Here is a 13,957-nt window from a genome sequence, read left to right as displayed (position 1 = left end):
TGAGTGAGTGTGTGTTGCCCTGCGAAGGATTAGCGCCCCCTCAAGGGTGTGTTCCTTTGTGCCTTGCGCACAATGACTCTGTGTAGGCTCCTATGGAGAGAGATTAGTCTCAAAATACTTTACAAATGGTATACACAAGTCAGAAATATACATCCCAATCTGTGTTTCATGCAATTTGTACAAATACAGCTAAATTCATAAATACATGTTTTTGGTTTTCATAGATATATCATACTTTTATGCAAAAATAAATACATTCGTTTAAATTTATATTGTATATATTTGTAAATTCAAAGTCTAATTGTTGTATCTGCGTTATGGATCATGTCACTCGCGTGTTTTCCATGACGTGTATTTGGTCCTTTCCTCCCGCGGGTTTTTGGATTTTGAGACTTCCTTTTTGCCTTTCACCTGATCCAAATACAAATGCAGCCTGATCCACAAATGTCACAATACACATCACGAAAATCATGTGAGTGACTTGATCCACAAATGCAGATACACTGAAATGCACTGAATTTAACTGTGTTTGTACAAATTGCAGATGATGAGACACAGATTGGGATATATTTATTTGTGAATAGTGAAACATATTTGTGACTTGTGTTTAATTTGTGGATTAACATTTACGCATTTGTAAAGTATTTTGAGACTAATCTCTCTCCATAGGGCTTTGACCCAGAACTGGATAAGCGGTTACAGACAATGAATAACTGAATGAATGAATGTTAGTGCATTTACGTTGAGTTTGGTTCAGTTTACGCAGACTTTGTTTAGTTCACAGCGAATTGGGTTCCTAGCACTGATGGTTGTCTCCCTGTCATTTCTTGCCAGTGGAGGAGTTGGTTTCATCCATCTAGTGCTATGAGCATGTGATAAAACAATAAAGAGCATTTTACACATTAAACATGCTGACTTCTCCTAAGAGCCTTCCTTGCACACGCCACAATACATTTTATGCTTATAATACTGTTAAAGGACCCACAGCACTTAAAAATTAGGACCTTTATTAAGGTCGAGTGATGTGACTGTCCATGCAGCAAGTCAAACCTAGTTTGCCATGTGAAAGGCAGCCATGTTGCCCACCCAATTTCAGCAAAGGTTGACCAAGTGTTTGGAAAGAAGAAAATACAGGGAAATTATATAGAAGCATTGAACCTTTTAGGCTCTTAATGTAGCTGTCAGGATGCTGGGAAACATGGACTACAGCAGCCCAGTTGACAACAGATTCCTCTTTTTTCCTGAAAGTGTCAAAATCACTCTATGCCTCAGCCTCCTAAAACCCAAAGTCAGGAAAAAATACATGTGCTTTGCTTCTCTCTCGTCTATTCTGAGTGTGTTGACATGCATTAGACCTTTTCTACAGGGTCTGGTCTGGTCTGGTCTGGGTGTGGACAGCTAATGAGCGCTGTCTCCAAACTAGGGAATGTCACAGCTAGCTCCCATCTGTGTGTGATTATGGAGCAGTTCAGTCCAAAAACAGGACAATCAACATATTACCCTTGTTGTCTAATATCATCATTGCCCAGTATATCTTATTTTTATGTATATATGAACAAATCCAGGTTACTTAATCAAAAGTATCCAGGCATACTTTCTTGAAATAGTGATTTAATTGCAGCCATTGCTAACACAAGTGGTATAAGCATGTATACTGTGGATGTATAAGTAGAAAATCAATAATTGACAGAATGGAATGCTCTTAAGCAGAAACATAAGCCTATGATTAATATGGTCAGTGCCAAGCATAAGCTGGAGCAGGGATACTCAGGACCCTGCTATTTATTTATCATTAGATCGTACGAAAGCTTCTTGAAAAAGTAAATTCAAAACTCAAAAACAAACCAAAATAAATAAATAATACAATACATTTATTTTAGTTGATTTTTATTACATTACATTTTTACATTTGTTATTTGCCCATTGCCCCATGACTGAAAAACTCTAGTTCTCAAACATTTTTGGCATGAGTTAGAGTGGCGTTTGTTACCTAGAACATATTCTTCAACATCATAACCTAAGGCTCTTTTAGCTTAATAGAGTCCAGTCCTCACAGCAAGGTTTCAGCATCCAGTATGAAACCTTCACACAAGAGTAGGGCCTGTTACTGTTGCTAAGAAGATGCAAGGTACCTACTGATAGCCATTATCTGCAGAGACATTGGAGGAGTAATGGTGAACGAACTCTTGGATTTAGAGCAGCACTGATATCCCTTTCCATGTTAAATGATTAACTTACTGCTAATTAACCTCAAAGGCTGGGAATACATTTCTGACACATTACTTATTAGACGCTGGCATATTTGGTGGCTGTATCATCAAGCAGTTGAGGTCACTGGACTGACATAAGCTTAAGACGCTATAAGACCTTTTTGAGGGGATTCTTCTTTAACTAGAATGAGTTATGTTTTGAGGTTTATGAAGGATTCTATATGCTAGCCCATAATTCTCTAACTTTTATGCATGCTTATTAACATTAATTTCTTCTTAAAGCAAAAATTATTTGTGAATGGAACATGCCTAATGATATTAAAGCCTTGGTAATGTGTAAGATATTAAACCAACAAATAATGGTCCAAAATGTTTGGGCTTTCAGATTATCTCTCATTCTATTAAGGCAGGCCTATGTACTTTCCTAAGAAAAAAATTCTTCATTTGTATTGTGTTTTTATAGCCAAGTCACAAAACCAACATATATATAGGGTGTATAACCCCCTCACTTCAAAGATGACCACAAAATTCACTGCTGAAAAAAAGCCATTTTTTTATTGAAAATGGAATTGAACAAAAATCTCAATAACCTATATTGAGATTATAATCAATAACCAATAATCAACCTCTCAAGTTTTTAAAATGTTTAATTCATATTTAGAATTAGATATACATTAATAAATAAAACATGAGTAATTGAACGTGTGGGCGGCACAGTGGTGCAGCAGGTAGTGTCGCAGTCACACAGCTCCAGGGGCCTGGAGGTTGTGGGTTTGATTCCTGCTCCGGGTGACTGTCTGTGAGGAGTTGGTGTGTTCTCCCTGTGTCTGCGTGGGTTTCCTCCGGGTGCTCTGGTTTCCTCCCACAGTCCAAAAACACACGTTGATAGGTGGATTGGTGACTCAAAGGTGAATGTGTCTGTGTTGCCCTGTGAAGGACTGGCGCCCCCTCCAGGGTGTATTCCTGCCTTGCGCCCAATGATTCCAGGTAGGCTCTGGACCCATTGTGACCCTGAACTGGATAAGTGTTACAGATAATGAATGAATAGTTGAATGTATCTTTGCACACTTTCTACATGTTTTCAGAAAGAGGAGGATCTGGAAAGTTCATTTCACTGTGGGTTAGGTTTACTTTAAAAGAATGCAGATAATGCATCAATGTGAATGAAAGGTGTGTCACACATATAGTGTGAGAGAATAGTAATGCTTGTTTGATACAAAATTATGCTTTAGAACATTTTATGAAATTATATCATTTTATGGATGTTTATGCATATCTGAATTGGATAAGTAGTTTCAGACAATGAATGAATGGTTTGAAAATCAATTTCCAAAGCGTGGACAGCTTGATCATAAAACACTAATACTTTATGGAGAAATGAACCAATATTAGCTACAACTGCAGTCTTGTGTTACATAAAGTTATGGATAACTCGCAAATGATTAAATAACACGAACTGTCTTCATAAAGATTACACTGCTGAGTGAACCTAGACATCCTAATACCGTTTCCCTCGAGGCGAAGCAGCTTCATTATCCAGTAAAGGTGGTTAAACGTAAAAAGCCAATGTGTGACAGAATCTGCCATCCATGTGCCACTACTTTTCCGTTAGGTCCCGGATGCAGATGTATGAATTTTACAGGTCCAGTTTTACAGTTTGAATACTAAAGGTTGAAATTTACAGGTCAAATTTTTATAGGTGATTTTTAAAGGTTGACTTTTAATGGTTGAATTTTAATAGTTAAATTTCCTAAGGCTGAATGTTTAACTTGAAATTCTAAAATGAAATAAAAGCACAGGAATAATGTCAACTGAATTATAAGTATGAAAATAAATGAATTAATACCAAAATTGCACACATAAAAATGTAAGACATGGTGATTCAGTAAGCTTTAGTTCTCTTTTTTTTTATTCAACCCTGTTATTTTATTTGAAATACCTTTGTCAGTAAAATACTTCCATAGCTGGGATGCACAAATACAAATCATCATGGATGTGTTTTTTTTAGTTAACTTACTGAAAATAAAAATATTAGGTATATGTGACCTGTGTTTTTCTGTTCTCTCTTTTTTAAAAAATTAAAGTAGATTCCAAGGCATCTATTGGGTGCAAGTCATGTTTTTCCAAATATTTTATTGTGACATCACTTGACAGACAAGAAGTTGACAGACAACATTCATTTGAGAAAAAAAAACCTTGTTTTTGTATTTTTTGCATCTCCTACACACTGTGAGAAGAACTGGGGTCTGGAAGAAAAATCTTGGAGTTAATGGAACTGCCACCAGTATTTGTACTATTTATAGTTTTGACAAGCAATAGACAGCAATTGCAAGTAAAATGTTTTCATTTATTTTTTTACTTTAAAATAATGTAAATAATTATTTGTTGTTTGTTTTTGTAATAATTATGTAAATAATGATACTTTTGTGGCATAATAATAAATAAATGTATGTAAATAAGTGGTTCAGTTTTCGACTGGCTGTGCCTATTCAGCACCGATGTGGGGGCTGTGTTCAGTTTTATGTGACTAAAGCATGTTTATTTTATGGACTGTGTCACACAAGGCATATCATCCTGTATCATTCCGCTGTATGCACGCTAACAGGAAACTGCAGGATAAACAAAGTGGGGCACTTTAGAAGTACACTGCTTCAAGAACAGTCAATGAGTCTCATTTAGTCAATGAGCAGAGTGACCAGTGTCATAAGACGTTATTTTTTCCTTTTTACACAACACATGTAATCAAATAATATTCTCAAATGTGTTAATATGAGAAATGCTATTGCCGCTTTGTGACATTTATCTAAAAACTTGGGGTTAAGTAAGATTCATTTGTAAACTAGTGTGTGTTCACACAGTCCCTGGAGCTGTGTGACTGCAACATTACCTGCTGCGCCACCGTGCTGCCCATATATATATATATATATATATAGCAGAGATGATTGCTCTAAGACTGCAAGGGAAGCTCAGCTTCCCCTAAAATGTCAAAAAATAAGTGATCAAATATATACTGTTGTGTGTACATGTCATTGAATAAATATGCACTACAACATGCTCAACTTTTGTTCAGAATCAGCTTCTTATCACTGGTAAAGACGTGGCTTTCCTCTCAATCATTTCCGCAGCTTCACAGTGCTTTAAACAGTGTGAACGCTCAGCGTCCACAGAGTTCAATAGCGAAGCAGCGAAGTGCAGCAAAACGAGACGAGTCATTGGATAAATGCTGGATTTTGTCCCGCCCATCGGACGCTCAGCGTCTCTGGGGGTCTATGGGGCAGTGGGCTGGCCTCGGCTGGCCCGGACCCTCAGCTTCTGCCTAATGATTGAATGATCTGTCTGAGGCTGAATCCCTTTTTGATTGACAGCGAAGTGAGCGAATCAGCGATCCTTTGGTGTAAAGATCCGTGGGATGACAGGCGGACACACTTCACAGGGGCAGCCTAGCTCTGCTGGCCATTGAGAGGACACTAGTCAAGTCCCTGGAAAAGACGCCTTGTTGTACGACAGGACCATAGATCATATTGTTAAAAAGGAACAGAGGGTAGAATTTACATATAAATAAACCGACACATTTTATGATGTAGGCCGAAATTGAGCTTCCCCTCCTTGAAAGACCAGCATCTGCCACTGATATATAGATATGTAGATAGATAGATAAACAGTAAAATTAAAAATAAGTCATATGTAAAGCTAAAAATAAGAAATTGTTGCTTCATCATTTAAGGTGGAACGGGAAATTTACTAGTTACTCAGCTATCAGCATAATATTAGCAATGGTTTATGCCTGTTATGAAGTGTTAAAATTGTAAACGGGAAGTACATTAAACTAAGATAATAAAGTTATCATAATTATTTGTATGGGCAAAGGGTGTAATGTTTTTAAATTTGTATGGGCAAGTGTTCCAAATGTAATCCACCTGTTTTACCCAGTGTGGATGAAAGCTCTGCACAGTGTTCAACCAGTAAACTAGCTTACTTTTAAGGCAACACTCCAACATGGAACAAGTGTGGGCTGCAGCTGATGTCACAGTGCAGAGTAGCAGCCATATCAGGCACCTAAAAATTACTCACACAACTCAAATATAGTCAGTGATATTTACATTTTTTATGTCAACACTTTTAGCCCTAATGTAGATGTTAAACAGAGTTCTGTTTGTCTGTGTCAGTCAGTTAAGTAGCTTGGGCTACATTGTAAAGTAACGCCATATTCCCTACATAGTACACATCACAAACAAAACTAATTAAACCAAACCCAGGGGGTCCAGAGCCTACCTGGAATCATTGGGCGCAAGGCGGGAATACAACCTGGTGGGGACGCCAGTCCTTCACAGGGCAACACAGACACACACACATTTTTGAGTCGCCAATCCACCTGCAATCGTGTGTTTTTGGACTGTGGGAGGAAACCGGAGCACCCGGAGGAAACCCACACGGACACGGGGAGAACACACCAACTCCTCACAGACAGTCACCCAGAGCGGGAATCGAACCCACAACCTCCAGGCCCCTGGAGCTGTGTGACTGCGACACTACCTGCTGCGCCACCGTGCCACCCACTGATCATTCACACTTTCAGAAAAAGAGAACTACTGTATTAAACTTTAACACAAATAGAGAAATAATTTAGCCAGACAATCCCAATAAAATATATCCTTCATAAATCTGTTAGACACTTAGAGCGCAGAGACAACAGAATCAGATTATTTACCCTGTAAATAGGGAGCAAAAGAATGAGACCAAAAAAATGTGGTGTGTAGCTGTAGGCTCTTATACACTAAAACAAAACATGAGTGCAATAGAACAATTATGGAAGCACAATGACCTGTGTATGAAGCACGATATTATCTGTGTATGAATAACTCACTCAGATTTTGTCAGAAGAGCAGAGAAACGGATTAGAGTTTGACATGCTAACAGTTTTCCATTAGATGCTATGACAAAAATACTAATGTGGCTAACAGTCTGAGTGTTATAAGACCCTTTCCAGTGCAGGGAGAAGAGCTGTGTACAAGATCAATATATTATTCTTTCTAATTTGTTTACACTAGTGCTGTGCCTTGAAACCAGACCATCGGTCCCCAATAAATCATGTGACCCAACCCTTGGACAGGCAGCCCAGCTGTGTATCAGCACGTTTTGCCCACAGGTTGCCCCACATATGGATGCCCTCCAATGTCAGGGATGAATTGAACATTGGGCCACCACATGGGCCCCATATATAGAGCTACTGGGCTGTGCACATTAATTTGATATAGGCAGGTCACCTGGGTCCCACTACTAGCCCATGTACCAACCACCTCAAAGCCCATTCCCATCTTGAACCCAACACATGTAGCCCCAGTTTAACACATGTAGGCCCAACTACAGTGGCTTACAAAAGTATTCACACCCTTTGAAATTTCACATTTTGTCATATTACAACCACAAACTTAAATGTATTTCAGTATTTTAAGTGATAGACCAACACAAAGTAACAATTGTGAAGAGGAATGAAAATGATACATGGTTTTCACAATTTTAATAATAATCTGAAAAGTGTGACATGCAGAAGTATTCAGCCCCCCTATATCAACTCTTTGTAGAGCCACCTTTCACTGCAATTACAGCTGCAAGTCATTTAGGGTCTCTACAAGTCTCTACAAGCTTTGCACATCTAGACACTGAGATGTCTTTGCAAATTAGCTCAAGCTCAGCAGGGTTGGATGGAAAGTATCGATGAACAGCAGTTTTCATGTCTTGTCATAGATGTCAAGTCTTTTGCAGCCTCCACCAGGTTTTCTTCCAGGATTGCCTTGTATGTGACACCTTCCATCTTCCCATCAACTCTGATCAGCTTCCCTGTCCCTGCTGAAGAAAAGCATCCCCACAGCATGATGCTGCCACCCCATGTTTCACAGTGGGGATGGTGTGTTCAGGGTGATGAGCAGTATTACTTTGGTCTCATCTGACCAGAGCACCTTCTTCCACATGTTTGCTGTGTCCCCTACATGGCTTGTGGCAAACTACAAACTGAAATTCTTATGTCTTTCTTTCAACAATGATTTACTTATTGCCACTCTTCCATAAAGGCCAGATTTATGGAGTTCACAACTTATAGTAAGTATCCCACCTGAGCTGTGGATTTCTGCAGCTCCTCCAGAATGACCATGGGCCTCTTGGCTGCTTCTCTAACCAGTGCTCTCCTTGCCTGATCTGTTTGGGGGGACAGCCATGTCTTGCTAGGTTTGCAGTTGTAGAATTCTTTTTCCATTTTTGGATGATGGATTGAACAGTGCTCCTTGGGATGCTCAAAGCTTGCAACATGTTTTTATGACCTAACTCTGCTTTAAACTTCTCCACAACGTTATCTCTGATCGGTCTGGTGAGTTCCTTGGTCTTCATGATGCTGTTTGTTCACTAGTGTTCTCTAACAAACCACTGAGTCCTTCACATAACAGAGTAAAGGGGGCTGAATATTTTTGCACGTCATATTTTTCAGATTTTTATTTGATTCAAATTTTGAAAACCATGTTTTATTTTCATTCCACTTCACAATTATGTGCTACTCTGTGTTGGTCTATCACTTAAAATCTAAAAATAAAATACATTTAACATATATTTACAAATTCAATGGAGTAGATTTGCTCTTGACATTGGTGGCTCTGTTTCTTGCCTGTTTCTTTTTTTTACCCCCTTTGCTCTGCATGTGATAAAACGACAATGTTAGGGAACTGACAATTGGTAGTTTGTTGTGCAGTTAATTTCCAAACCATGTTATTCATAGCTACATATGATTTTTTGCCTGCTGTTATTATGATGTACTCATTTCATTAGCAAACTTGACTTTAAGTGACTTACACATTTCTTTGAAAAATAGCTCCATATGTCCACCTTCTTCTTTTTTGCCGCCATCCTCATTCTTGGCTTTGGTGTCACCTACGATGCACCTGAGTATTGCACAGTAATGCTCGCTTATGACTGGAAAGTTTTCCTTCCAGTTTTGGCATGGCTAACAACCAAACTACTTGAGTAGAGAATGTGATTTAATACTTTCTGTACCTCTAGGTTAATGAGACGTTGACAAGTCAGGGTTTGTTTAATTTTTTCATTTTTTATTTTTTGGAGGGAATTAAATTATTGGTGGGGACAATTCAGTGATCGCTGGATATTGGTGGGGACACATCACCTCTACACCCTTGTACAAATTTACACGCATGGCAGAATATGCTGGGTAAAAATAATATAAAACAGTTTTTTCAAAAAGTGTTAAGGTGGATATTGATTTTAAGGTTCAAGATTACAACATGTTACAGTTTTGTGTAACCTGCACTAGAGTGTTATGTTACTGTGTTAATATAGTGTAGTCTATATTTACGTGAAGTCAGTATGTACTTCAGACAGTGCTAGAATCAAAGAACAAAAGAATTACACTATGAGTAATAAATCAGGTATTAAAGTGACTGCGCAACTGCTGTGCAATATGCATTACAGAATAGACAGAACACATGTGCACACTGAGTGTTTACTGATTGTGCAAAATACAGCTTTGCAGCTGGCGTACCACACACTTACTCTTTTATAAAGCATTTGATGTTTTAAGGACCACAAAAATATCATCACAAGACCACAAAATGTGGGAAAGGTTGGGATGCTTCTTTTTCCACCCGTATTTAGACACGTTTACTTTTTTTTAGTATTGGTATTGGTAAGAAGTAGCAGGGGCACAGAAAAGGCGGGACTTACCTTAAAACGGGTGGGTTATGAAAGAACCTCTCAAGACTTACGGGAAATGACTTTTCACTTTTACAGTTTCAGGAAGTAGAGCGAGTTTGGGTGAAGGGTTCTAAAGTTGTTATGTTAAACCTGAACATTTTACACAATGCTGAGCCGATAAATCTAAACTTAAAAAACACGGCAAAGTGTATATAATACACACATTTAATAAGACGTTTTTACCTGTAGGCGAATAAAAACACAATTCCTGTGGAGGGAGGCGATACAGTTGTAAAGGTAAAGTTTCCACTTCGCTGTTTTGTCCGGGTTTCAAAAAGTAAACGAATATCACTAGACATAATGTATCTCAATACAGACGCATAAACCAGCAGAAAAAAAGATCCTATTGATTTTTATTGATATTGTTACTGTTTATCATATTCGTTCCAGAGAAGTAGTGAATGTAAAACAACAGCTAAGGTAAAGTTTTTCAGGTTGATGAAGCCCAAGCTTGTTACCTTAATATATTATTAGATTATATATTACTGGATAGATTGCCAAATAATCATTTAAAAACCCTGTAAAAAATTTTTTCTAAATTATTTCAGCTGAACATTCGGTTCATTTACAGTTATCTGCGTTTTCGGATAAGGAATAAACAATATCTAGCAGTCATAAAAACATGCTGATTTTAAACTCTTAGTGTCCCACAGAGATTTTAAAGCTGCACTAGACAATTTAGCCAGAGTGCCTGTCTGTGGTGTTGTAGTCACAATATGTTTCGTGTCCCAAATTCCGAACAGTACACCACGACAGTAGTAAAGGTGGCCTCCAGTGGCAAAGCATTATAACACAAACTGGCATTCTGGACTCCCAGGTCCTGTCACAATTTTCAGGGTCCTTTGCAGGAGCGTGCAGTTAACCAGTACCAGACAACGTAAATATGTTTAAAAATCCTGCAAATGAATATGAAACATAGTAATTACCATGCAAAGTCACCATATGAGAAAATATCTAAATAACCACTAAGAAAGTAACCATTTTAAATATTTAAGAATCTATCAATCACATGAACACCACATGAATTGTGCCACAATAATTTGTACTATTGCACTGCAAATTAACTTTTAAAAACAAGACAAGAGCTATGTTCACTTCATTTTCTGAATAGTAACCTATTAAAAATTTGTAATAAATAAAATAATCTATCATATTCTTTTCTTGACTTTGTGATGTTTCTCTCCTTTTCCGTCAAGACTGTGGTGAATTCTGGACCTGAAGGAGAAGGGTCAGTATGAGCCGAGCTCCCCCAATGCAGCCTCAGAATTGTGGCCCCTGGGAACTAAAGGAGAGACTTGGAACTGGAGGATTTGGCAATGTTACACGTTGGCAGAACAAGGTATAGGACAATAATATTATCTTCTTTCCTGCACTAGTAGACAAACTCTTACTGTCTTTAGTAGGCTCTTTCATTCCAATTTGCATAGACATAGACACTACATGACTGGTACATCTGTGGTTATGCCATAGAAATATTATTCAGAATATTTCAATACACAGAAATTTTGTCACCTATCTTATCCTATCTTTAGCATTTACCATCATTGTGTGTTTCTTCTGCAGTTGTGAAGCTATTGCATGCTCAACTTAGTCATCTGCTCAGGCTTATAATTCCGATTTACTTTTGATTTTGGTAAATGGAGCAGACCTCTGAGTTAGTCATGCCTCATTCTTCTACATAAGAAATTCAAATTTAAAAAAAGAACCACTTCAAATTCTCATAATTGTTTCTTTCCAGAATTAGGTGCTTGACAGGAAATTTGAGCCCTACTTCTTTTTAGTACTGCCCGGTGTATCCTTTTTGAGCATCCTCTTTTTAATTACCTCAAACTATGTCATTTCCTGCCTTGCACGGTCACAAGCATACACATTTGCACTCAACCACTGTAGTATTACAGAAGGTGTAGAAAAGGTATTCAGAATGTCTTACATTCATCTGAAATATTCAGTTCTGACAAATATGCAAAAATAGAAAAATACATTTTTCAAAGCATTATAGAAATAAATTGTTTTGTTTTAATATTGACACAAGCATTTTTTAATAAATAATTTTTTAAGTCAAACACTTAAAGTACAGGCATCTTGTATTGCTAAAATCACATCAGATATTTCAGCTATTATGTAATTCACTTTTCTAAACACATTCCTTTGTTGTAAACAGACCCCACATGCTATTTAGTGACCATGTTGCTAAAGGCATCCACATTCACAATACAGTGTAACAGACAGCTTGAGAGCTGGAAGTATCAGCCTAGCAGCACAAAGCATACAAAGAAACCAACAGTGACATTAGTACTGGACAGTAATTCAATATCAATATATATCGCAATAACAATGACATGATTTTTAAGCACTTTTTCAATATTTCATTATACATTATTTACAGCATCAGTCACTGACTGATGTTCATTAGAGGGCACTTCAGTCAGTTACTTGCACTCTATTTTAAAGGTAGTTTAAAAATATTAATATTGACAAAGCAAAGATGATTAGGTTTGTCAGCGATGTCATGTTTCTTGTTTTTTCATTGTTCATATCAATATCGGATTATATCCTATAGACAGAAACTAACAAATATACTGTGATAGAAATTTTGGCCATATCATCCAGCCCTATGTGGCACACTCACCCTCAGTCTCACCCTTTTACAGTGAAATGACATCATGTCCGTTCAGAGTGCAGTACGGACGTAATTTGAGGCATTGGCCTGTAACATTACAAACAATACAGGAGAAAGGAAATCATAGTGCTTAGTTAGAATTTCCACTCTGAGCTGCGTAGTGCCACTTTAATCCATGACTTCACTGACCCTTAGATCTACAACATTACATACAATGGCATTTATAAGTTTAAGCCTATAAAATTTACTTTATTTCTGCATAAATATGACCTGCAACATTCACAGAAATCCTAAAATTTGATAAAGAGAAACAGACTAATTTATGTAATACTATTACACATGGTAATGTATTTATTGAAGGGAACTATCCAACATTACATTTCTGAGTGGCATAAATATATAAAATTTGGCTTTTAGTACGTCAGCCAGAACAGCTTCAGATCTAGGATGGTTGTGGGTAGTCTTACATAAATTGCTCTTGTCCTTCTATAACATTTCTACTGGATTAAGGTCAGGATGTTGACATTCCATTACACTTTTATTCTTTACCCATGCTTTGGTAGAACTTTGTGTGCTTAGGGGACACTCCACCACTTTTAGGAAAAGAAAAACTCCTTTGAACTACTCCAGAGCCTCTCCTAGCACTGACCTATAGGTGCAATAGTCTGACTCATAACCAATTAAAATGTTAATTTCAGTTTGTGCAGCTGCAGCCTTAGAAAGAAGACTGCCTCTGCTCACACTAATCTCAATTCTGGTAAATGTTATAAATGTGAAACATTAAATTATGGTTTTTTATTAGTATTAGTATTTAGTATTAAATTATTGTTAGGACATTTTTGGATTATTGTTAGGACATTGTTAGGATTATTTTTGGTAAATGTTTGGTCTGGAGCATTTTTATACAGCTGCTAAGATCTTTATAAAATCTGAATTGCTCATAACATGTTAAAGGAAATGCCACAGATTTTTCTACATTTCTGCAGAATTTTGTTGCTGAGTAAACAGATGTGTCATTCAGAGTGGTTTGGTGTAAAATGGTCCATCGTAGAGACTCTTTATAGTCTTTATAGTGGTGGTGATAGGAAGCAGGGGTCATCATGTCAACAAAAGTACATCCATTTAATTTAGTCCCTAGTGTTTTTTTTTTTTTTTTTTTTAGTTTTTCCTGTGTTTAAGTATGAAGAATAGAAAATAAATGTAAATAATTATATAAAAATTATATTATATATTACATAATAATTTAAAATCAAATTATTCATTTTTAAATGTATCTGAATAAATGCATCTGAATCAAACTATTCATGACACAGGAATATGATTCCAGATTTCAGTGCACTCTTAAAAATATAGGTGCTTCAAAGGGTTCTTTGAG

General features: G+C 37.1%; 1 protein-coding gene across 1 annotated transcript in view; it reads left to right on the top strand.

Annotated features, from left to right (window-relative positions):
• Positions 1-10,011: 10,011 nt before the first annotated feature.
• The window catches only part of ikbkb (inhibitor of nuclear factor kappa B kinase subunit beta), a 40,883-nt gene continuing 36,937 nt past the window's right edge, over positions 10,012-13,957 (top strand). Inside the window, exons 1-2 of the mRNA XM_066644107.1 lie at positions 10,012-10,199; positions 11,159-11,301. Coding sequence (XP_066500204.1) covers positions 11,197-11,301 — 105 coding nt within the window. The 5' untranslated portion in view covers positions 10,012-10,199; positions 11,159-11,196. The remainder of the gene's footprint in view (positions 10,200-11,158; positions 11,302-13,957) is intronic.

Source organism: Hoplias malabaricus, chromosome 14, assembly GCF_029633855.1.
Source record: "Hoplias malabaricus isolate fHopMal1 chromosome 14, fHopMal1.hap1, whole genome shotgun sequence".
Lineage (NCBI taxonomy): Eukaryota > Metazoa > Chordata > Actinopteri > Characiformes > Erythrinidae > Hoplias > Hoplias malabaricus.
The sequence above is the reverse complement of the archived record's forward strand: the minus strand, read 5'-3'. Positions and strand labels throughout refer to the sequence as shown.